At 48.9% G+C, this 24022-nt stretch overlaps 1 protein-coding gene and 1 long non-coding RNA gene across 12 annotated transcripts in view; one reads left to right on the forward strand and one right to left on the reverse strand.

Annotated features, from left to right (window-relative positions):
- LOC135276782 (multidrug resistance-associated protein 1-like) overlaps positions 1–11141 on the forward strand; it is a 50119-nt gene extending 38978 nt beyond the window's left edge. For 4 of the 11 annotated variants that reach the window (XR_010344335.1, XR_010344337.1, XR_010344341.1 and 1 more), the window contains 3 exons: positions 817–987; positions 4953–6712; positions 8633–11141. Coding sequence is in view for 3 of the 11 variants with exons in the window: in XM_064381743.1 (XP_064237813.1) it covers positions 6514–6712; positions 8652–8800 (348 nt within the window). In the remaining 8 variants the exon portion in view is untranslated. Of the gene's footprint in view, positions 1–816; positions 988–4952 lie in introns of all 11 variants that reach the window. The other 7 variants (XR_010344336.1, XM_064381744.1, XM_064381745.1 and 4 more) reach the window with 7 other exon arrangements.
- On the reverse strand, positions 3498–11507 carry LOC135276784 (uncharacterized). Its single transcript, XR_010344349.1, has 2 exons — positions 8568–11507; positions 3498–6200 (listed from the first exon to the last, which is right to left on the reverse strand). It is a non-coding gene; the product is annotated as an uncharacterized LOC135276784 (long non-coding RNA).
- Positions 11508–24022: the final 12515 nt, after the last annotated feature.

Here is a 24022-nt window from a genome sequence, read left to right on the forward strand (position 1 = left end):
AAATACTCCTACTTTTCTATTTGTGATTGTAATAAGTTTACCTCTGAAGTAAGCTGAGAAATGAGGTATAAGTGAGTTAAGTGTATTAAAACAAGAGAATCAGTGCCTGCATGCTACACAAATGATGCAGTCGGAAACCGAACCAAGTCTGGGAAACCCCGGAGTCATTTAACCCCAGTCTTCTTTTTATAGATGGAGAAAAAGGGAGCCTGGGGAGGGACGGTGGCTTCAAGGTCCCACATGGTGTGGTAGAACATCTGAGACCCGTGTCTCCAGACTTTGATGTCACGCTGTCCTTAATAACTGCCTTCTCAGGCCCTGAACAGCAGCACGAGTAGAAACAACAGTGGTAACAGTCACAGTGATGCCTGGTGACACCGCCCCCCCCCCCCCACACAAGTAATGATAACAGGGACACACTGTGCCTTGTAGTATGTCAGGCCCAGACCTAAATGCTTAACACAGAATAATGCAGTCAGTTCTTACCTCACCCTATGACTGATTTTTGAGACACGGTCTCAGTCTTGCCCAGGCTGGAGTGTAGTGTGATCTCACTCACAGCCTCCCAGGTTCAAGTGATTCTCCTACCTCTGCCTCCTGAGTGTCTGGGACCACAGGCACACGTCACCACAGCCAGCTGGTTTTTGTATTTTTAGTAGAGATGGGGTTTTGCCATGTTGCCCAGGCTGGTCTCAATCTCCTGAGCTCAAGTGATCTTCCTGCCTTGTCCTCCCAAAGTGCTGGGATTACAAGCAGGAGCCATTGTGCTCGGCCCAGCCTGATAATTTCCATGCTGTTATTACCACCATTTTACAGGTGAGGAAACGGACAGAAAAGTGAAGTTACTTGTCCAAGATCACATGGCTGGTAAATGGCAGACCTAGGCTTTGAGCCTGCGCCTCCTCGGAGACCCTCTCCAGTGTCATAGGAGTCATCCTACGCTGCCTCCTGAGGAAATGCCTCTTGGGAGTGAGACCAAGGCCTCCGGTAAGTTCTGTCCTCCCCAGGAATTCACAGAGGTGACCTCTGCCCACTCCTTTAACATTCTGGGTGAACCAGGTCCCGTGGTACTGGTGAGCATTGTAAGAATGGAATGAGTGCCCCCCTGAGGAAGCAAGGGTGCATTACACCGGCAGCTTCCAACTTGACATTGAATTCATTTACAGGTATTTCATTAGTTTTTTGATTTTGTTTTGAGACGGAATTTTGTTGTTTTTTTACCCAGGCTGAAGGCTGGAATTACAGGTACTCACCAGCCCGCGCAGCTAATTTATTATAGCCTTATTAACGTTTGAATTTCACATGCCATGCAGTTCACCCAGTTAAACCGTGCAGTTTGATTGAATTGTTTTCTTTTTTTTGAGACCGAGTCTTGCTCTGTCACCAGGCAGGAGTGCAGTGGCGCAATCTTAGCTCACTGCAGTCTCCACCTCCTGGGTTCAAGCAATTCTCAGCCTCCTGAATAGTTGGGACTACAGGTGTGCGCCACCTCACCCAGCTCATTTTTCTATTTTTAGTAGAGATGGGGTTTCACAGTGTTGGCCAGGCTCATCTTGAACTCCTGACCTTGTGATCTGCCCACCTTGGCCTCTCGCAGTGCTGGAATCACAGGCGTGAGCCACCACGCCTGGCACAAATTCAGCTTTTAAAAGCATTTTACTTTTGACTTACTTTTGTATTTTTAGAAGGAGTGTATTTGACAATCACAAGAGAAGGTAATTGCCCTTACTACCACTGTTCTGTCTGTATATACATGTGTTTTTATATGTAGATAGAAAGTTCCACCTGCTTCTCTCCATTCCCCTCACTGTGCTCTCATAGCATCTCCCCTTCAATTATGTACATAAATTACAAAATAGAGATATGCTTGTTTTAAACAAAATCAATACACAGTTGGGCACGGTGGCCCACGCCTGTAATCCCATCACTTTGAGAGGCCAAGGTGAGTAGGTCACTTGAGGCCAGGAGTTCGAGACCAGCCTGGCCAACATGGTGAACCCCATCTCTACTAAAATACAAAAATTAGCCGGGTGTGGTGTGTACACCAATAATCCCAGCTACCCACGAGGCTGAGGTGGGCGGATCGATGGAACCTGGAAGGCGGAAGTTACAGTGAGCTGAGATCACATCACTGTACTCCAGCCTGGGCAACAGAGCGAGACTCCATCTCAAAAAAAAAAAAAAAAAAATTAGCACAAGAACTTTATGGGGGAGAATGAAAGTTGGTTCCTGTTCACCCCATTCCTCTTCTTCCCACCTAGAGGCCCCATTAGCATTTAGGTGTATTTCCTCCAGAACTTTCCTGTTCTGTGGGATTCCCACAGACCCCCACACATTTGTTTCCTTGTTTCTTTTTCTTTTAACATAAGTGGGGTCTACATGTTATTCTGTGAGGCCTCACCTTTTCCTTAACCCTGAGGCGCCTTTGCCTCCGTGTATAATGATAGTCACTGCCTCTAAGGGCTGCTGTGAGACTCAGATGAGATCATGGGTCTCAAGTGCTGAGCAGAGCAACTTGCATTAGTTGCACTGTAAGTGCTCAGTAATAGCACTTTTTTTTGGACGGGTGCGGTGACTCATGTCTGTAATGCCAGCACTTTTGGGAGACCGAGGCAGGTGGATCGCTTGAGCTCAGGAGTTCGAGACCATCCTGGGCAACATGGTGAGACCTCGTCCCTACAAAATAAAAAATAACACTGTGTGTGTGTGTGTGTGTGTGTGTGTGTGTGTGTGTGTGTGTGTTGAGACAGACTCTGACTCCGTCATCCAGGCTGGAGTGCAGTGGCATGTTCTTGGCTCACTGCAACTTCTGCCTCTTGGGTTCTAGTGATCCTCCTGCCTCAGCCTACCAAATAGCTGGGATTACAGGCTCCCACCACCATGCCCAGCTAATTTTTGTGTTTTTAGTAGAGACAGGGTTTCACCATGTTGGTCAGGCTGGTCTTGAACCCCTGACCTCAAGTGATCGTTCCCCCTCCACCTCCCAAACTGCTGGGGTTACAGGCATAAGCCACCATGCCCAGCTACACTGTTATTTTATAGCACATCCACAAAAGGGCTGAATGTCTTGCCTAAAAGGTGCCCGATGTTTTCTTGTTACATGCCCTCTGCCGTGCTCCTGAGCTTGCCCATGTGCTCACCAGCCTGGTTCCGCACCTGTGTGTGCCCTGGAGGGATGTGCATTCTCTGAGGCTAAAACCACTGAACCTGGCCCACGCCACATCCAGCTGTGGGTCTCAGGAAATGCTGAACTGGACTGCTTTTCAGAAGCAGAGTTGCGTTTCTCTTGGCAAGCTACCTCCCCTCCCTGTGTCTCAGTCCCCTTGTGTGTAAACTGGGGATAACTGAAGGACCCTCCACATGGGAGTGCTGTGAGGATGACGAGGCACTGTGATACAGTCCCTGCTTTTATCCTTGCCTTCCTGCCGGGGCGGGCAGCCAGGGTAACTCACTTTTATTCTTGTGCCTTTCCAGAGAAGACCACTCATTTCATTGACTCCGTCCATAAATATTTATTAAAATTTTTTCTTTTTATCAAACAAGTAAGTTCTATTGGTGTCTAAAAAGAAAAATTCACCCAACATTGAAACATACTTCAAGATTTATGTTACTGTTTTCTTGTTTCTTTTTCACTCACTGCAGTGTGAGGAACAAATCACACACACTTTAGAGAAACAGAGAACACAGCGTAGATTTTACAGAATCACATTTTTAAATCTCTGTATTGTGTTCCTCAAATACCTAGAGCCAGTCTGTGCATAAAAACATCGCACTGTTGTCTGTACCCTTAAAACTTGGCATCAGCCTAAAGATATGGGTAAGATGTACTGCTAGTTGCTATTCTGAAATTATTGCCTTATCCACCCTAATGATAGTTATCTAAAAAACTGTTTCTTCTATAGGAAGTCTCTGACAAGCTGTTACTCATTTCCTTGAGGTTAAAAAAATCTGGGGCAACATTTATATTTTGTTAGAAAACATTTAAAAAAGATTACCTACTATGTTCATATTAAGAACAGTATCTGTGGCCGGGCGCCATGGCTCACGCCTGCAATCCCCGCACTTTGGGAGACTAAGGGGTGGATCATTTAGTCAGGAGTCCAAGACCAGCCTGGCCAACATGGTGAAACCCCGTCTCTACTAAAAATACAAAAATTAGCTGGGCGTGGTTACAGGCACCTGTAATCCCAGCTACTTGGGAGGCTGAGGCAGGAGAATCACCTGAACCCGGGAGGCGGAGGTTGCAGTGAGCTGAGATCACGCCACTGCACTCCAGCCTGGGTAACAGAGCGAGACTCCACTTCACAAAAATAAAAACCATTTCGATACAAGTCAGTTGTACAGCTATTTTAAGAGAAAGGTGAACATGAACAGCAGATTAATTCTGGCGACAAAAGTGAACTATGGTCTAGTCAGCCATTATCTATTACAGAGAGATGACAGCTTTACAAAGGGTTTCGCAGACCTACTGAGAGATGATGATGTTCCCTCAGTTTCTGTGCCTTCTACCACTGGTTCACCCTCTATATTAGCAACTGTGTCACTCTTGTTATGTCCATAAATATTTATTGAGCACCTACTATGTGCTCTGAGCCCTGGGATACAGCGGTGAACAATTAGAGCCTGTCCTCACTGAGTGGATGGTGCAGTGAGCGTGGGAGACAGAATGCACTCGAGTATATGAGCCCTGAGAGGGCTGGAGGCGGGCAGTGCTCTGAAGGAGAAGGCAGCATGGGAGGGGACAGAGGGATGTGGGCCTGAGCACTCTCCACGTCGATCAGAGATCCACAAGATGCAGGGGGGTCACATGGGGAAGAGCAAACCCCCAGTGCTAAGGCCTGGGAGGCCACCTTGGGCAGCAGAGTGAGTCAGAGGGAGGGGAGGTTGGGGGAGTCACAGCTTTCTGGGATGGACTGGGAATTCCTTACTCTCTCCCTCTGCTGTGATCAAAGGCACCCTGGCAAATCCAGGAAACAGCTCCGCCCAGCAGCTGGCTCCAGCTGGGCCCAGTGGAATTCTGGAACTACCGCCGGTGCTACCGAGAAGACCTGGATTTTGTTCTCAGGCACATCAATAGGAAAAGGTGGGTACACCTCACCACCATTACCAGTCGGGCACAGGGCGCCACCAGGTGGATGAACCTAGCTGCGGCATCTGCTGTGTCACTCACAGCTCCACACTTCCACTTGAATGGCTGTTGCAGGGGTTGGGAGTGGATTGTGGCAGTAAAAGTCGTTAGAGCGCATCCAACTTGTAGAAGTGAAAGCTTTAGGTGAACTGATAGCCCAGAGACCAAATGAGCCCCACAGATACGTTTTGGAATATTTTTTTTTTTTTTTGAGACAGGGTCTCACTCTGTCGCCCAGGCTAGAGTGCAGTGGTGTGATCTCAGCCCACTACAACCACAACTTCCCAAGCCGGGGGACTGCAAGTGATTGGGACTACAGGCATGTGCCACTATGCCCAGCTCATTTTTGTATTTTTCATAGAGATGGGGTCTCAGTATGTTGCCCAGGCTGGTCTGGAACTCTTGAGTTCAAGTGATGTGCCCACCTCAGACTCCCAAAGTGCTGGGATTACAGGAGTCAGCCACCATGCCTGGCCCCTGGAAGTTTTTTTTGGGGGAGGGGGTAGTTTTCTGAGATAGAGTCTTACTCTGTTGCCCAGGCCAGAGTGCAGTGGCATCATCTCGGCTCACTGCAACCTCTATCCCCCAGGTTCAAGTGATTCTCCTGCTTCAGTCTCCTGAGTATCTGCGACTACAGGTACATGCCACCACGCTTGGCTACTTTTTGTATTTTTAGTAGAGACAGAGTTTCACCATGTTGGCCAGGCTGGTTTCAAACTCCTGATTCAGGCGATCCACCCGCCTTGGCCTCTTAAAGTGCTGGGATTATAGGCATGAGCCACTGCGCCTGGCCCTTGCTAAGTCTTCATGGCTCATGTTATGTCATGAGAATTTCTGCACGCATGCTGCTCTGTGACACCCCTGTAGGAGGGTAGAGGAAGCCCATCTCTCAAGAGCCCAGGGAGAACTGGAGATGAAGAATGTCATTATTGGCCATTAACTGGAGAAACTAGTTCCTTCAAAGGAGGACGTGTAGAGACCAGGTCATGGCAAAGGGCAAGAAGATCTGCTTGAATCTTTCAGGTATTTCAACAGCTCATGAGGGGAAACTCACCATCAGAGGTGTGAAAAACTGTGGAGAAATGAGGAAATACCTAATTACTAGTAAATAGTTACTGAGTCGAAACAAATAGGGCTTTGTTGGAAATTCCTTCTGCCTCTTGTGTGTCTCTTTTGAGGTCTCTAGTAACCTATAAAAAGCTGAGGAATTCCTTTTGGGAGCCTGGCAAAGGGAAGAGAGTCCTTCTTGACCCTTGGCCACAACACCCTTAAAGGAGTGCCTCTGGGCAGTGGGTGAGGGAGGGGGTGTGGAGTTGCGTTGACGAGATAACCGATGCCCGAGGTAGAGCAGAGATAAGGGCACTGTGGGGCAGGGCTAAGTCCAGATGCCAGCATTCCCACCACACCTGGTCCCTTCTATCCTGCAGGTTGGCATCATGGGGCGGACTGGAGCAGGGAAGTCATTCCTGAACCTGGGCTTCTTTTGGATCAACAAGTCTGCCAAAGGAGTGATCATCATTGATGACATCAAATCGCCAAGATCGGCCTGCACAACCTCTGCTTCAAGATCACTTCATCCCCCAGGTGGGGTCTGGGTGCCACCCAGGGGGTGAGCCAGGGGTGGCATGCCCTATGATTGCACTAACAGTGATGTATATTTAGTTTTGGGACAAACATACATGTGGCCCTGCTTCATTTTTTTTTTCTTCCTGAAACAGGGTCTTTTTTTTTTTCTGAAGTCCGTCTCCATGCGATCTCGGCTCACTGCAAGCTCCGCCTCCCAGGCTCAAGCGATTCTCCCACCCCAGCCTCCTGAGTAGCCAGGACTACAGGCACATGCCGCCACACCCAGTTAATTTTTTGTATTTTTTGTGGAGATGGGGTTTCACCATGTTGTCCAGGCTGCTCTTAAACTCCTGAGCTCAAACGATCTGCCCACCTTGGCCTCCCAAAGTGCTGGGATTACAAGCGTGAGCCACCGCACCTGGCCTTCGTTATTTTTATTGATGAGGCTGTGCTGCTGCTTCCCTGAATTTCCTTTTAGCATATGATTAACAATGTGGAAAAGCACTGAGTATCACTCCCGACTTCCTGTCCTCGCAAGTGGTAGTTTTTTGAGCATCTAGAAAAATCGAGAAAGACACTGTCTTCTCTCTCTGTTGTCAGAGTCAGACTGAGAATCTCTAACCCTTCTAAGAACTAGACAAGAAATAAGAATGTTTTCTTTTGAATTTTAGATCACGGGGCACACATGCAGGCTTGTTACGTGGGTATATTGTGTACTGTTGACCCTTGGGCTTCTATGGATCTCATCACCCTAATACTGAACAGAGTACCCGAGAGAGAGTTTCTCAGCCATTACCCTCCTCCATCTCTTCTTACTTTTGGAGGCTCCAGTTCTGTTGTTCCCATCTTTACATCCACAAGTACCCAGAGTTCAGCTACCACGTAAAAGTGAGAACATGCAGTATTTGGTAAGAAAAAGTATTTTTTTTTTTTAAATTGAGACAAAGTCTCACTATGTCTCCCAGGATGGAGTGAAGTGGTGCGATCTCGGCTCACTGCAAGCTCCACCTCCTGGGTTCAAGTGATGTTCCTGCCTCAGCCTCCCAAGTAGCTGGGATTACAGGTACACGCCACCATGCCTGGCTACTTTTGTATTTGTAGTAGAGACGGGGTTTCACCATATTACACAGACTGGTTCTCAAACTGCTGACCTCAGGTGATCTGCTTGCCTCAGCCTCCCACACACAGTGCTGGGATTACAGGGGTGAGCCAAGATGCCTGACCAAAATAAGGATTTTCTAGATCAATCCCTGCAGGTGGATTCCTTAATATGTTGCCTTCTAGTGTAATCTTCTCTAAAGTTTCTTAGAAGATTCTCTTTTGAAGGTGCAGGACAGAAATCCACAGGACTTTACCATTAGTATTTACCTCTCACTTCTGGAAGGTTCTGAACCCATGTGCATATTGAAGGCTCAAGGAAGGAAATCTGTCTTATTCTGCCACACTCAGATTTTCCAGACTTTTTTTCCATTATTAACGAATTTATTTTGGGGGGTGGGGGACAGTCTTGCTCTGTTACCCAGAGTGGAGTGCAGTGGCCTGATCTCGGCTCACTGCAACCTCCGCCTCCTGGGTTCAAGTGATTCTCCTGCCTCAGCCTCCTGAGTAGCTGGGACTAGAGGTGTATGCCACCACACCCGGCTAATTTTTGTATTTTTAGTAGATACCGGGTTTCGCCACGTTGGCCAGGCTGGTCTCGAACTCCTGACCTCAAGTGAAGTACCCACCTCGGCCTCCCAAAGTGCTGGGATTACAGGCATGAGCCACTGCACCTGGCCTTTTTCTCCATTATTAACATCACCAGAAATAGTGATTCCAAGGAGCTCTAAAACCCCACCTTCACCAGTCCTGGCCAGAAGTCCTTATGTCTCACCTCTTCTCCGTCCATGTCAGCGTGACGTAGGCATCACATGCCACCACTCTCTTCTCTCTGAACAGGACCCTGTTTTGTTTTCAGGTTCCTTCTGCATGAACCTGGACCCATTCAGCCAGTACTCAGATGAAGTCTGGATGTCCCTGGAGCTGGCCCACCTGAAGGACTTGGTGTCTGCCCTTCCCGACAGGCTGGACCACGAGTGCGCAGAAGGCGGAGAGAACCTCAGGTAGGCGGGGGTAGACTGAGGAACACCAGATAAGGTCTGCTAGATGCCACCTCAGTAGGGGTGTTTGAATATTCTGTCCAGATGTATGTCAGACCTGGATTTGAGTCCCAGTTGTGCTGCAGATGTCTCATTTGTCCCTTCAGCTCTTGGAGCCTCAGTTTCTGTATCTATAAAATGGGTCTTAATTCAGGCCTTTGTACCATGAGGTATAATAACCAGGATGGACAATGCATTTCCTTTTATACACACCAGCTCCATTCAGTTGACAGTGGCCATCAGTTGTTAAGCTATAGAAAGGCTTCTGTACCAGTTGGTCACTAGCACTGCTCTGAGCCCCCCAAGTCCCCAGCTGTCTTGGTCCTTCTCCCAGGATACTGGGGATGTGTCCATGACCCAGTAACTCGAGCATTAATGCCTGGCACAGCGAACCTCTGGGGTCCTACTCTGGTGTTCTTCGCCAGTGCCTGCTTCTGGTTTGGTTATCCGCCTCCACGACAACCAACCACAAAGTCTCAGTCATGCTCAACCATAAAGCAGCGGTCTCTGCTCCCTGGTGAGGGCAGTCAGGCAGTTGGCTGGGCTCACAGCATGTCTCGGGATCAGCTGGCTGTCGGCTGATCTACTTGGCCTCAGGTGGGGCAAGAAGGGTACATGTGCATTCCTCATTCTCCAGCAGACCAGCTTGGGCATGTTGTCATGGCGATGATGGGCACAAGAGTGTAGACAGTGTCACGTGCATCTCGCAGTAGTCTCCTGGCTGGCCTTATGTTTGCTCACGTCCCATTGGCCAAAACAAGGTACATGTCTGAGTGCAGAAGCAACTGTCATGGCCCCACAGTTGGATAGGGATGCATGGGTATGAGGCCTTTTTTTGTTTTTGAGGCAGGGTCTCTGTCACCCGGGCTGGAGTGTAGTGGCACAATCTCAGCTGTAACCTCCACCCCCAGGCTCAAGCAATTGTCCTGCCTCTGCCTCGTAAGTAGCTAGGATGACACATGCCCACCACCATGCCCAGCTAATTTTTGCATTTTTAATAGAGATGGAGAATCACCACATTGGCCAGGCTGGTCTTGAACTCCTGGCCTCAAGTGATCCACCCATCTTGGCCTCCCAGAGTGCTGGGTTATAGGTGTGAGCCACTGTTTTGAGAATGATTATGAACCTGCATCTTACTGAACAGGAGATGTGTTCAGATTGATCAGTGATGTCTGCTGCAGGCACAGATGTTGGGAGTGGACGGGCTCTCCTGATCAAGGAACACAGAGTGTCTCGTCTCACTTCTCCCAGCCTGTGCCTAGGTTCAGGGTCGGGGTGGTTTGACCCAACACTGTCTCCTGGTCTTTTTCTTCTGGTCAAGTGTCAGGCAGCACCAGCTTGTGTGCCTGGCTCGGGCCCTGCTGAGCAAGATGATTCTTGTGTTGGATGAGGCCACAGTGGCCGTGGACGTGGAAATGGGCGACCTCATTCAGTCCACTATCCGGATGCAGTTCAAAGGCTGCAGTGTCCTCACCATTGCCCACCGGCTCAACATCTTCATGGGCTACACAAGGTGATGCCCCTGGCACGATGGCCTCTGGCCTTTGGGAGTTTGCCTTACTCACTGGCTCACTAAGTCATTCATTCAACACTGTCCCTATTCCTAGTGACAGACCCAGTGGGTGGATCCTCTTCATCATGGATGGTAGCAGGTATTTCTTTTTTGTTTTATTTTTTTTGTTTTTGGAGATGGAGTCTTGCTCCATCACCCAGGCTGGAGTGCAGTGGTGCAGTCTTGGCTCACTGCAACCTCCGCCTCCTGGATTCAAATAATTCTCCTGCCTCAGCCTCCTGAATAGCTGGGAGTAGAGGCACGCACTACCATGCCCAACTGATTTTTGTACTTTTACCAGACACAGGGTTTCACCATGTTGGTCAGGCTGGTCTTAAACTGCTGACCTCATGGTCTGCCTGCCTCGGCCTCCAAAAGTGCTGAGATTACAGGTGTGAGCCACAATGCTGGGCCCTAGCCAGGGTTTTTATCTATCTATCTCGTCTTTTCTTCTTCTATTCTGGTTTCCTGTGGGAAGGGGCTGGGGTACTGTCAATCATGGGACCTGATCAGAGGGGTGGTCACATGACACAGCCTAGCCTATCAGAGTCTACTATTCATTCAGTTACTGTGATGAGTTCAGAGATGCATATAGCATCCACAAAGGGCCAATCAGAACCTTCTCTGGGATTAATATTTGACTAATGAGCTGGAGAAACATTTTACATGTTGAATTCCTAAGGTGAGATGATATGTTGGCTAGTGGCCATCAGACCTGCCCTGGAAAAAGAGCATGTGCAAAATGAGACCAAACAGAGGTAAGCCAGTGGTTCCTAAATATTTGTGTGCATCAGAATTATCTGGAGGGTTAAAACCTAGATTCATGGGCTGACCCACATAGTGTCTGAGTCAGTAGGCCTGGGCTGGGGCCTGAGAGTGTACACTGCTAACTAGTCCCCAGGTGAGACTGCTGCTGATCCTGGGCCATGCTTTGAGAAATTGCCTATGTCTGCTGCCCGCCCACCGCAGGGTTGTCTGCTCACAGACTCAGCCAGTAGCCCTGGCAGAAGTAGGCCACTTGTTGGTAGAGTAAGAGGAAGAGTGCATAGAGGCAGAGGATGGGTTTCCATGGGCCACAGGTAGGCCAGGTACACTGCAGCCTTCACCTGTAGCACACAGGAGGGAGGCATCTTGGCTGTCTGTCTCACTGAGCTTTGGTCCCCTGCCCTGGGGATAAGCATGTCCTCTGCAGGGCAGAGATGACATGGAATTGGAAGCAACTATTGGGTCTCACTAGAGACCCAGGGAAGTGGATATAAATTATGCACAGTTCAGATGTTGAAGACTTTTTGAAAGTCTTATCTGTGGATGAGTGAGCTGACTTAACCTCTGTGCCTCTGTTTCCTCAGCTGTCAAGATGGGGTAATATCTATCCACCCACCCATTTATCCATTCCTCTACATATCTGTGTATCTACATATACTTGTCTACCTACCTGCTATTAGGTTTAGCCTAAAGCTGCCTCCTAACATATTTTAGGTTTGGCCTAAAGGTTTTCCCGTACATAGTGAACTGTAAATTAACTGGACTCCTACACAAACAGACTGCAACCTACTCATGTGTCAATTTCAGCCAGTCAAAGGCAGCCAACTGTTTAAACCATGTTCAAATAAAGCAAACGCCGAGCTGTAACCAATCTGGCTGTTTCTGACCTCACTTCTGTTTTCTGTCCTTCACCTTCCTTTTTTTGTCCATATTCTGGTTCAGCGGCTGCATGATGTGCGGATCATTCTTTACTCAATTAACCTCTGTCAGCCAGGTGCCTTGACTCATGCCTGTAATCCCAGCCTTTTGGGAGGCCGAGGCAGGCAGATCCCCTGAGTTCAGGAGTTCAAGACCAGCCCAGCCAACGTGGCAAAACCCTGTCTCTACTAAAAATACAAAAATTAGCTGGGCCTGGTTGTGCACGCCTATAGTCCCAGCTACTTGGAAGGCTAAGGCACGAGAATCTCTTGAACCCAGAAGGCAGAGGTTGCAGTGAGCCGATATCGTGCCACTGCACTCCCGCCTAAGGGACAGAGAGAGATTCTGTCTCAGAAACAAAACACAACGAAACAAAACTTTAGACACATTAAGTTTGACAGACGTTATTATTACTATTTTTGAGATGAAGTATTGTTCTGTCGCCCAGGCCAGAGTGCAGTGGCACAATCTCTGCTCACTGCAACCTCCACCTCGCGGGTTCAAGCAATTCCTGTGCCTCAGCCTCCCGAGTGGCTAGGGCTACAGGTGTGCACCACCAGGCCTGGATAATTTTTGTATTTTTAGTAGAGACAGTGTTTGGCCATGTTGGCCAGGCTTGTCTCGAACTCCTGACCTCAGGTGATCCACCTGCCTCTGTCTCCCAGTGCTGGGATTACAGGCGTGAGCCACCACACCCAGCCGTAATGTATCTAAAGGTTTTCTCTAAACATGACTACCTATCCATCTGATCTTACTTCGGATTCTTGTGCGCTGTGAACACGGTGGGATTGGTCAGTGTGTGAGAAGTGTCCTCAGGGTGGCTAGCTGGGATGGGGGTCAGCCCCAGTGATCCCCAGGGACTGAGGCCCCTCAGGATCCTTGCTACCCTGCACCCCTATATAGAAGGCACTTAAGCTCGAAGCACCTGGTACCAGTGGCCTGTGGTTCTGCTTCCTAAGATCCCGCTCACTAAGAGGGGACAGTAGGAGGCAGCAGGTCCCTCTGCTTCAGTGAGCTCAGCTGTGTCCCGGCTGGAGGGAGCTGAGTGAAATGGGGACCGCAGGCCTCCTCCTGGCCTCTTGTCCATGTGTTCTGGCCAACAGCAAGCGATGCTGTGTGTATAGACCCAAGCCCTGAACATAACCCACCTGTCAAAGCATAAATGACTGGGCCTGACATGGTGGCTAACAACTAAGGGGAGGATCTTTCTTTGGCACCAGCCCTGCCCTACTGCAGCATTGCTACAACTCCAGCAAGCTGGCTTGGCCCCCTTGAAGACATCCATCACGCTGGAAGGCATCTGTTCATCCCATGAACTGGCCCTATGGGGACCTAATCATCTTGGCCAACTGGACCGATTCTGGTGAATTATCCCTCAGCAGGGCGCCATGGGGGGACTTCAGCAGGTGCTCCATCCATAATGGTGCTGGTTGCCCCCTAAGTGCCCAAGACACAGGTGGTCCCTTCAGCTACATCAGCTTCAGCCCGTGCCTTTCTGAGTGTGGCACCATGGTGGACTCACCTCTCAGGTCTAAGCTTGGCCTCCTGCCTGCAGAGGAGTTCTAGGGTCCTTGGTGCTCGTCCCAGGTTCTGTTTCTGCAAGGTCAGGAGAGTCCTGTCACACAACATGGTCCAGATACTCACTTTGACACCCACTGACCATGTGGCCTTAACTGCGCTGACCATCCATTTTCCCTGTTCTGGCTCCTGCCACCTCTCCAGCAACCTCAACGCCCCACTCTGAGTTCTTCCAGGAACATCATTCAGGCATTCACTCATTCATTCAGTTTTTCCATGAGCACCTGCTGTGAACTTGAGGTTGGAAAAACAGCAGTGAACACTGTATAAAGTTATCTCTGTTTCTCCTGACAGCCTTGCTCAAGCAGTTCCTTGTGTCGGGAACGCTCTTTTCTGGCTAACTCCCACCTACCCTCAGGTACCATCCCTCCCAGGAAGGACACCTCCCCACCACTATCCCCCCAGGTGTGGCCAGTAACTGAAGGTAGAGCTGTAGAAGTTTAACCATAGACCTATAAGCAAGAAATAACTGCTAGCATTGGCTACTGAGGGCTGGGGGGCTATTTGTTACACAGCATCATTGCAGCAAAAGCTGACCAATACAAACAGGCAAGTTCAAGCTTCAGGACTGGGACATTGTGAATCAACACTTACGGTTTTTAGCCAGGCTTGGCCAATCCTAAGCAGATGTTCTCAGAAGAGACAAAGTCTGAGCTTGAGGGAGACCTGGGTGAATCCTTGCTCTGTCATGCAGGGATGAGAAAAAGCCTAGTGATTAAAAAACACATTCTCTGGAATCAAGTTGCTTGGGTGCAAATCCCAGTGCTGCCACTTATAAGCCATGTAACCTGGGACTAGTTGCTTAACTTTTGGGCCTCAATTTCCTCATCTATGAGATGGAAATGATTCTAGTCCCAGCCTCACAGGGGCATCCTGTTGATTCAGTGAGCTAATACATGTGATGTGCTGCGAGTTGCTACTTTTCATTGTGGGTGAGCTTGGCTTGGCAGCTCTACTTCCAGAACCTTGTCATGTATCCAGCGGACTTTGTGTTCTTTGGATTATTAGAAACTAGCTGGCATGTTGTAGCTTTCTAGGCACCAAAACCTTCTTGTGCTGTCTCCATAGCAACTGCAAGCATAGACTCTGGAGTTGGACCCACTCAGGTTCTAACCTGGTGACCTTGGGCAACTGATTTAACTCTCTCCGCTCATCTGTAAAACGACAGCAGTAACTTCACATGCCTCTGAGGGCACTCTGAGAATCCAATGAAATAGTGTTTTTACAGAAGCACTTAGCACAGCCCCTGGCTCATAGATGGTATTACTGGCTCTTCTTGGAGACAGGTGACCTATTGGAGAGCCGTCTGCTTCTGGGCATGGGCCTGCAGGGAGGATGTGACCAAAGCACTCCACTCTTGCCAGTAGGACCCTTTGGGCCTTTTTCCCCAAGGGTAGCAAGAGCCAGGCACGGAGAATCAGCAAAGCCCACCTAGTACCTCCTTCTCCTCTATCTCCTGGCTGTCTGGCTTGATCCAGAAGACTCATGACGGCCCGCTTCTTGTGCAGAAGCTCCTGGTAGGAACCCATCTCTACAATGGCCCCATCTGCCAGCACCACAGTCCAGTCAGCCTGGGTCAGGATGTGGAGTGTGTGGGTCATGAGAATCTGTGTCTGGGCAGGGAAGGGTTAGCAGTTAACACACATATGGCCACGTTCCATGGCTCACGCCTGTAATCCGAGCACTTTGGGAGGCCAAGGCAGGTGGATCACTTGAGGCCAGGAGTTCAAGACCAGCCAGGTCAATATGGCTAAGCCCTGTCTCTACTACAAATACTAAAATGAGCTAGGTATGATGGCACACACCTGTAGTCACAGCTACTTGGGAAACTGACGCACGAGAATCACTTGAACCTGGGAGGCAGAGGTTGCACTGAGCTGAAATCGCACCACTGCATTCCATCCTAGGTGATAGAGCAAGACTCCGTCAAAAGAAGGAAAGAAGGGAGACAAAGAGGGAGGGACGGGAAGGGAGGGAGGGAGAGAAAGGGAAAGAGGAAGGAAGGGAAGGGGAAAGAAAATGAGAAAAGTTACATGTGCTTGGCCAGCCTCCTGGAGCAGGGGGCTGGGGTGGGCGTATTGTCCCTGGAGAGTGGGGAGAGCTTCCCTTCTTGTGCTCCTGCCATCTTTCTTGAAAATAGCATTTCCAAATAGAGAAACAGAGGGGACCGCTTCAGCCTGTCTCAAGAGGACAAGGAGTCCACCTCACCCGGGCCAATCATCCAAGGCAGAGATGTAGTAGTTAAACCACAGACACATAAGCAAGAAACAGCTGCTGTTGTAAGCTGATGGAATCTGAGGGGTTGTTTGTTATGTAGCATCATCACAGCAAAAACTGACCAATACAAAGAGGAAAACTGGACTCAAGTGGAAGGGGGCCATGAGAGAAAGTTGGGTTATGACTGGATGCTAAGGGCATCCTCTGCCTTTGCCCTGTGCCCTCTGACACATGTTCCCAAACTTACTGTTCCCTGGAGTAGTCCACCAGGCCTGATGACCTGGCTGAAGATGTGCTGGCCGACGTGAGCATCTAGAGCCACCAGGGGTCATCCAGCAGGTACACAGCTGCCTTTCTGTACATAGACCGGGTGAGGCTCTGCTACTGCTTCTTGCCCCTGAGAGATTCATGCCCTGTGGCCACAAAAGAAACAGTGTCCTATGTCTGCATCTACAGGGTGAAACTGGGGAGCCCAGGCAGGAGCAGGTTGGGGCACATCTGCCCATCAGGGTGAGGTGTAGCTCCCCATGCCTGTCCCCTGGGGACATGCTCAACTTCAAAGGCAGTCACTGCCAAGCCAGCATCCCCTCCATCCTCCCCTTCGCAGCACACTTCCTGGAGTTACCTGCGCTTCCCAAGCTACTCTGTCTCCTACTCACTCTCTGTATCCATTTGAGTCCAACTTCTGTTCCCTTTCTCCACTGAGACCACCTTTAACGAGGACATCATTCGTTTCCCTATTCTGTGATCCAGTGGTACCTTTTCAGTCCTACTTTTTTAAAATTTTGAATTTTAATTGATTTTAGTTTTTATTGAAATGTAATAGTTGTACCCATTTGAGGGGCACAGGTGATATTTTGAGACCTGTAGAGCAGTGGTCCCCAACCTTTTTGACACCAGGGATCGGTTTTGTAGAAGACAACTTTTCCATGGACCTGGGGGCACAGGGGTGGTTTCAGAATGATTCAAGCACATTACATTTATTGTGCCCTTTACTTCTATCATTACTTATTTAGATGGAGTTTTGCTCTTGTCACCCAGGCTGGAGTGGAATGGCATGATCGTGGCTCATTGCAACCTCTGCCTGCGGGGTTCAAGCAATTCTCCTGCCTCAGCCTCCCAAGTAGCTGGGATTACAGGTGCCTGCCACCACACCTGGCTGATTTTTTGTTTTTGTTTTTTTTTTTTTTTGAGACGGAGTTTCGCTCTTGATACCCAGGCTGGAGTGCAATGGCGCGATCTCGGCTCACCGCAATCTCCGCCTCCTGGGTTCAGGCAATTCTCCTGCCTCAGCCTCCTGAGTAGCTGGGATTACAGGCACGCGCCACCATGCCCAGCTAATTTTTTTGTATTAGTAGAGACGGGGTTTCACCATGTTGACCAAGATGGTCTCGATCTCTTGACCTCGTGATCCACCCGCCTCGGCCTCCCAAAGTGCTGGGATTACAGGCTTGAGCCACCGCGCCCGGCCGATTTTTTGTATTTTTAGTAGAGATTGGGGTTTTATGTTGGCCAGGCTGGTCTCGAACTCTTGACCTCAGGTTATCCTCCCACCTCACCCACCCAAAGTGCTGGGATGATAGGCATAAACCATTGTGCCTGGCCTGCTTCTATTATTATTACATTGTAAAATATAGTGAAATGCTTACACAACTCGCCATAATGCAGAATCAGTGAGAGCCTGAGCTAGTTTTGCTGAAACTAGATGGTCCCTCTGGGGGTGATGGGAGACTGTGATAGATCATCAGGTATTAGACTTTCATAAAAAGCATGCAGCTGCAGGGCGTGGTGGGTCATGCCTGCAATCCTAGCACTTTGGGAGGCCAAAGCAGGTGGATCATGAGGTCAGGAGTTTAGAGACCAGCCTGGCCAACATAGTGAAACTCCGTCTCTGCTAAAAAAAAAATACAAAAATTAGCTGTGCATGGTGATATGTGCCTGTAATCCCAGCTACTCAGGAAGCTGAGGCAGGAGAATCGCTTGAATCCAAAAAGCGGAGGTTGCGGTGAGCCAAGAGCGCGCCACTGTACTCCAGCCTGGCAACAGAGCGAGACTGCATCTCAAAAAACAAAAAAAAAAAAAAAAAAAAAGCAGCATGCAGCCTAGTTCCCCTGCATGTGCTGTTTATGGCAGAGTTTGTGCTCCTATGAGAATCTGATGCTGCCACTGATCTAGAGGTGGCGCTTAAGTGGTGATGCGAACAATAAAGAGGGGCTGTAAACAGGTGAAGCCTCATATGCCTGCCCGCTGCTCACCTGCTGTGCTGCCTGTCCAGTTCCTAACAGGCCTCAGACTGTTATGATTCGTGGCCAAGGGGTGTGGGGACCCCTGATGTAGACAGTATGTAATGATCATTTCAGGGTAACTGAAATAGTCATCACCTCAAATAGTTATTTTCTGTATTGGGAACACGACAATCCTTCTCTTCTAGCTATCCTGAAATTTACAAATAAATTCTCATTCACTATGATTTCCCTTGTGTACTATTGATTACTAACACTCATTCTTTCTACCTAGGCCTTCTTGTCTTTCACGCATTCTTTATTTTTGAGACAGAGTCTCGCTCTTTCATCCATGCTGGAGTGCAGTGGCATGATCTCCACTCAGTCCAACCTCCACCTCCCGGGTTCAATCGATTCTCCTGCCTCAGCCTCCCATGTAGCTGGGAGTACAGGTGCGCCACCATGACTGGCTAATTTTTGTATTTTTAGTAGAGATGGAGTTTCACCATGTTGGCCAGGCTGTTGTGGAACTCCTGACTTCAAGCAGTCTGCCCGCCTCAGCCTCGCAAAGTGCTGGGACTACAGGCATGAGCCACCGCACCTGGCCATTCATTCGTTCTTACATTCGTTCATTCCACTAATAGCTACTGCCTGGTTATCATATCCCCAGCAGGATTCTAGGCTTTGGGGAAACAGCAATGAACAAAACAAAGTTTCTGCTCTCTGAATGGATCCGTCATTCTAATGAGGGGGAGAGAGACAGGCGATCCATAAACCAGCAACACAGACAGCACATCAGGTGGAAAGCGCTATGAAGAATAAATACTAAAGTAGGTGCAGCCAGGTGCGGTGGCTCATGGCTGTAATCTCAGCACTTTAGGAGGCCGAGGTGAGTGGATCACTTGAGGTTAGAAGTTCGAGATCAGCCTGGCCAACATGGTGAACCCCTTTTACTAAAAGTACAAAAAAAAAAAATGAGCCAGGTGTGGTGGCACCTGCCTGTAATCCTAGCTACTGAGGAGGCTGAGTGGGAGGATTGAACTTGGGAGGTGGAGGTTGCAGGGAGCCGAGATTGCGCAACTGCACTCCAGCCTGGGCAACTGAGCAAGACTCCATCTCAAAAAAAGAAAACAAAGTGAAGAAACAATCCACAGAAAGAAAGTATTTGTGCATTACATATCTAACACCAGTCTGTTAACCACAACGTGAAATTTGTATAACTCAACAACAAAAACCACCAAATTACAAAATGGAGAAACAGTTGAACACACACTCCTTCAATAAGATGCAAATGGAAAGCACATAAACAGATGATCAATACCATTATCATTATGGCCATCTAAACTGAAACCACAGTGACATACTCCTTCACACACACTAGAAAGGCTATGATCCAAGAAATGTAAAAGGCAAGTGTTGGCAAGGTCGGAGAGAAATTACAACCTTTAAATAATTTACGTGGAATATAAAACAGTGCATCCTACTTTTAACATAGTTTGGTATTTCCTCAAAAAGCTAAAAATAGGCCAGGCACACTAGCTAATGCCTGTAATCCCAGCACATGGGGAGGCCGAGACAGGTGGATCACTTGAGTTCAGTCCAGGAGTTCAAGACCACCCACAACGACACAGCAGAACCCCGTCTCTACTAGAAATACAAAAATTAGCCAGGCATGGTGGCACGCACCTGTAGTCCCAGCTACTTTGGAGGGGCTGAGACAGGAGAACTGCCTGAGCCCAGAATGTGGAGGTTGCAGTAAGCCGAGATGGCACCACTGCACTCCAGCCGGGGCGAGAGCACAACACCCTGTCTCAAAAAAGAAAGGCTGGGCTTGGTGGCTAATGCCTGTAATCCCAACACTTTGGGACGCCGAGGTAGAAGAATCACCTGAGGTTAGGAGTTCAAGACCAGCTTGGCCAACATGGCAAACCCCCGTCTCTACTAAAAATACAAACATTACCTGGGCATAGTGGCACGCATCTGTATTCCCAGCTACTTGGGAGGCTGAGGCAGAATAATTGCTTGAACACAGGAGGCAGAGATTGCCATGAGCCTATATATGACCACGGCACTCCAGCCTGGCTGACAGAGCAAGATTCTATCTCAAAGGAAAAAAAAAAAAAAGGAAAGAAAAACAAAATTCCTGGGAGTGACAGGGTGGCTCACATGTGTAATCCCAGCACTTTGGGAGGCTGAGGTGGGTGGATCACCTGAGGTCAGGAGTTCAAGACCAGCCTGACCAACATTAAGAAACTCCATCTCTACTAAAAATACAAAAATTAGCAGAGTGTGGTGATGCACACTTGTAATCTCAGCTACTCAGGAGGCTGCGGCAGGAGAACCCGGCAGGTAGAGGTTGCAGTGAGCCAAGACTGTGCTGTTGCACTCCAGCCTGGTCGACAGAGCAAGACTCCATCTTAAAAAAAAAAAAAAAAAAAAAAAAAAAGAAAGAAAGACACACAGAAAGCAAGAATTTGTGCATTACATATCTCACAACAATCTTAACCACAATGTATAATTTGAATAACTCATCAACAAAATCAACAAACTTACAAAATGGAGAAACAGTTGAACACACACTCCTTCAATAAGATGCAAATGGAAAGTACATAAACAGATAATCAATACCATTATCATTATGGCCATCTAAACTGAAACCACAGTGACATACTCCTTCACACACACTAGAAAGGCTATGATCCAAGAAATGTAAAAGGCAAGTGTTGGCAAGGTCGGAGAGAAATTACAACCTTTAAATAATTTACGTGGAATATAAAACAGTGCATCCTACTTTTAACATAGTTTGGTATTCCCCTAAAAAGTTAAAAATAGGCTGGGCGTGCTAGCTAATGCCTGTAATCCTCGCGCATTCAGAGGCTGAGACAGGTGGATCACGAGGTCAGGAGTTTGAGACCAGCCTGGCCAACATAGTGAAACCCCATCTGTACTAAAAATGCAAAAATGAGCTGGGTGTGGCACTGGGTGCCTGTAGTCGCAGCTACTCAGGAGACTGAGGCACGAAAATCGCTTGAACCCAGGAGGTAGAGGCTATGGTGAACAGAGATTGTGCTACTGCACTCCAGCCTCAGCAACACAGGGAGACTCCATAACCAAAAAACAAAACCAACAAAAAAATTGAGGGTCATCTCACTGATGATCTAATAAATAATGGATTATTTCCTTGTCTTTAGAAAAATCACATTATTAACTGTTCTACTTTTAGATAACATAACTGCTATGACTTTAAGAACTCACCTTGACAAAGCCTTGAAAACCTAAGGTGATCACTGGGTGAACGGGCTGGGAGAACACATATAAAATCCACGCTGAGACACCCGGGAGCCCGCGTCCCCACAGGTGGACTGCAGGCAGCTGTAGCAGACTGGATGGGAGAGGGCAGCAGGCAGGAGCACGCAGGGTCTGGAGGCCATCGTTCTAAGGCCATTGGGAAACCCCTGGCAAACTTCAATCCAGAGCTTGACAGGATGAAATCTGTGACTGTAAATAAATGTTTTGACATTACCAAGTGAGGTCGCCGGTGGTGGTGGGATGGAAGATCCTCCAGGTGGGCTGCACTGAGGAGAGCGCGGCACCAGGCCAGGGTGTTCCTACCGGGAATGCGGGGTCTGCACCTGTTCAGAAGGAAAGGCTGAGTAGACCCGGCGTGGAATCATCTCCACTCTTTACATCTGTCAAGGCTGTGAAAACTGAGAGGGTCAGCTGGGCATGGTGGCTCATGCCTGTAATCCCAGCACTCTGGGAGGCCGACGTGGGTGGATCATCTGAGGTCAGGAGTTTGAGACCAGCCTGGCCAACACGGTGAAATCCCATCTCTACTAAAAATAGAAAAAATTAGCCAGGTGTGGTGGTGGATGCCTGTAATTCCAGCTACTCGGGAGGCTGAAGCTGGAGACTCTCTTGAACCTGGGAGGTGGAGGCTGCAGTGAGCAGGCATCGTGCCATTGCACTCCAGCCTGCACAGAAAGAGCAAAACTCCATCTCAAAAAAAAAAAAAAAAAAAAAAAAAAGAAAGAAAGAAAAAAATTGAGTGTCAGGAAAAATTCCCAAAAAGGAAAATTGGGCCAACATGGAAAGAGATATTTTTCTGCCAACTGTGGCAGGCAGTGAAGTGAAGCAGGTCTGTGGACTGGACTTTCACATAGAAATCATGTATTTTTGGTTGGGCACGGTGGCTCACACGTGTAATCCCAGCACTTTGGGAGGCTGAGGCGGGAGGATCACGAGGTCAAGAGATCAAGACCATCCTGGCCAACGTGGGGAAACCCCATCTCTACCAAGAATACAAAAAATCAGCCAGGCGTGGTCACACACTCCTGTAATCCCAGCTACTGGGGAGGCTGAGGCAGGGGAATCCATTGAAACTGGGAGGTGGAGGTTGCAGTGAGCTGAGATTGCACCACTGCACTCCAGTCTGGCAACAGAGCAACACTCTGTCTTCAAAAACAAAACAAAAGAAAAAGGAACCGTGTATTTCCTGATTTGGGGGTATGTGGGGGTCACCTGGAGAAGTTTCTTCTTTTGGTGAAACACACGGGAGTATTTTGTGTGAAGCTGCAAATCTGGCACAGCAGTAACTGCTGGGGAATCGGAGAGAAAGGAGAAGGCATACTAACTGCAGGTGCCGGTTTCCCAGATGCATGAGGTTACTGGGAAGTCAACTACTTTTTAAAACAACCCTGTCAATACCATGTCAGAAAGGCAGAAACAACATCACACTTCGTCACAGACGCCGAATCCAGCCCAAACCCAGCCCGGCACAGGCGGTGAACCCAGTGCCCCCGCGAGAGCCAGAAGGTCCCACACTAGGAGCTGCAGACGCTCCAAAGACCATGTTCGCGTCCCGAGTGATACGTGTGTTCTAAGGGACACGTGTGTGTTTCCTGGGTTATATGCGTGATGGTTGTTATTCTAACGGTGTCACGGGTGTTCTGGGTGGTATGTGTGCACTCACAGGCGTTCCGGGCACTCTGTGCACGCTGAGAGACACATCCGCGTTCCCGGGATCGGACCTGCGCGGCGACTGCTGCGTTCCCCTAACGGGTGTGACGTCTGTATGATGGGTGCCACACCAGCACCACAGAAGGAGCATTACTGGTATTATAAGGGGCTCTTATCAGTGTGGCGGCTGTTCTATTTGCTCTCCTGATGCTGCATTTCTGTTCCAAGCCTGCAGCACGGACCCGCGGCCGCCTCGCCTTGGGTGCAGAGAAACAACCTTGGCTGCGCTGGATTCACCGTGGTTTCTGGTTTCTAATTTTCCACACGAAGGGTCTCTGCCCCTCAGCAGTCACGGCGGCAAACGGGAAAGATTTTACTCACCGTGGACGCGGGTTCGAGGTGTCCCAAAGTGAGGGGCATCCCGTGGTCTGTGCTGAGGAGAACCCGCAAGGGCCTGCGCCGAGGAAACGGGCAGGACGCTGTGGCCTCCGGGATTAGAAAAGCAGGGCTCGCGCACCCTCTGCTGGCAGCCGGGGGCACTGCAGGGCCCTCGTGCTGGCGCTGGCGGTGGGCACGCGCCCTTAAAGTCAGAGGGAGAAGTGTTCAGGGCCATCGTTCTGGAAATACAAACTGACATGGAGCCCACTCGCCCATGTGTTTCTAAAAATGAAGAAGGGACAATTAATTGGAAACCATAGGAAATGAAATGAACATGGATGCATATTTTACAATTATGCAAAAATTCACTCAGCATAGTCTTCAGACTTAACTTTAAACTTCCTCTAACCCTTACTGTAACGCTAATCCTAAACCTCACAAACCCTTTCACCCTAACCCTTCACCATAATCCTGACCTCTCAACCTAACCCTGTACTCACCTGATCTCCCCACTCATCTCTACTACGCAGCTCCCAACCACCAACCGGAACCTCCTACTCGCAGCCCTTATACTATAATATTCAATTGGTAAACTCTTAAA

This window comes from Aotus nancymaae, unplaced genomic scaffold (assembly GCF_030222135.1).
Source record: "Aotus nancymaae isolate 86718 unplaced genomic scaffold, 86718_ANA_hifiasm-v0.15.2.pri h1tg000028l, whole genome shotgun sequence".
In the NCBI taxonomy this organism is placed as follows: Eukaryota; Metazoa; Chordata; class Mammalia; order Primates; family Aotidae; genus Aotus; species Aotus nancymaae.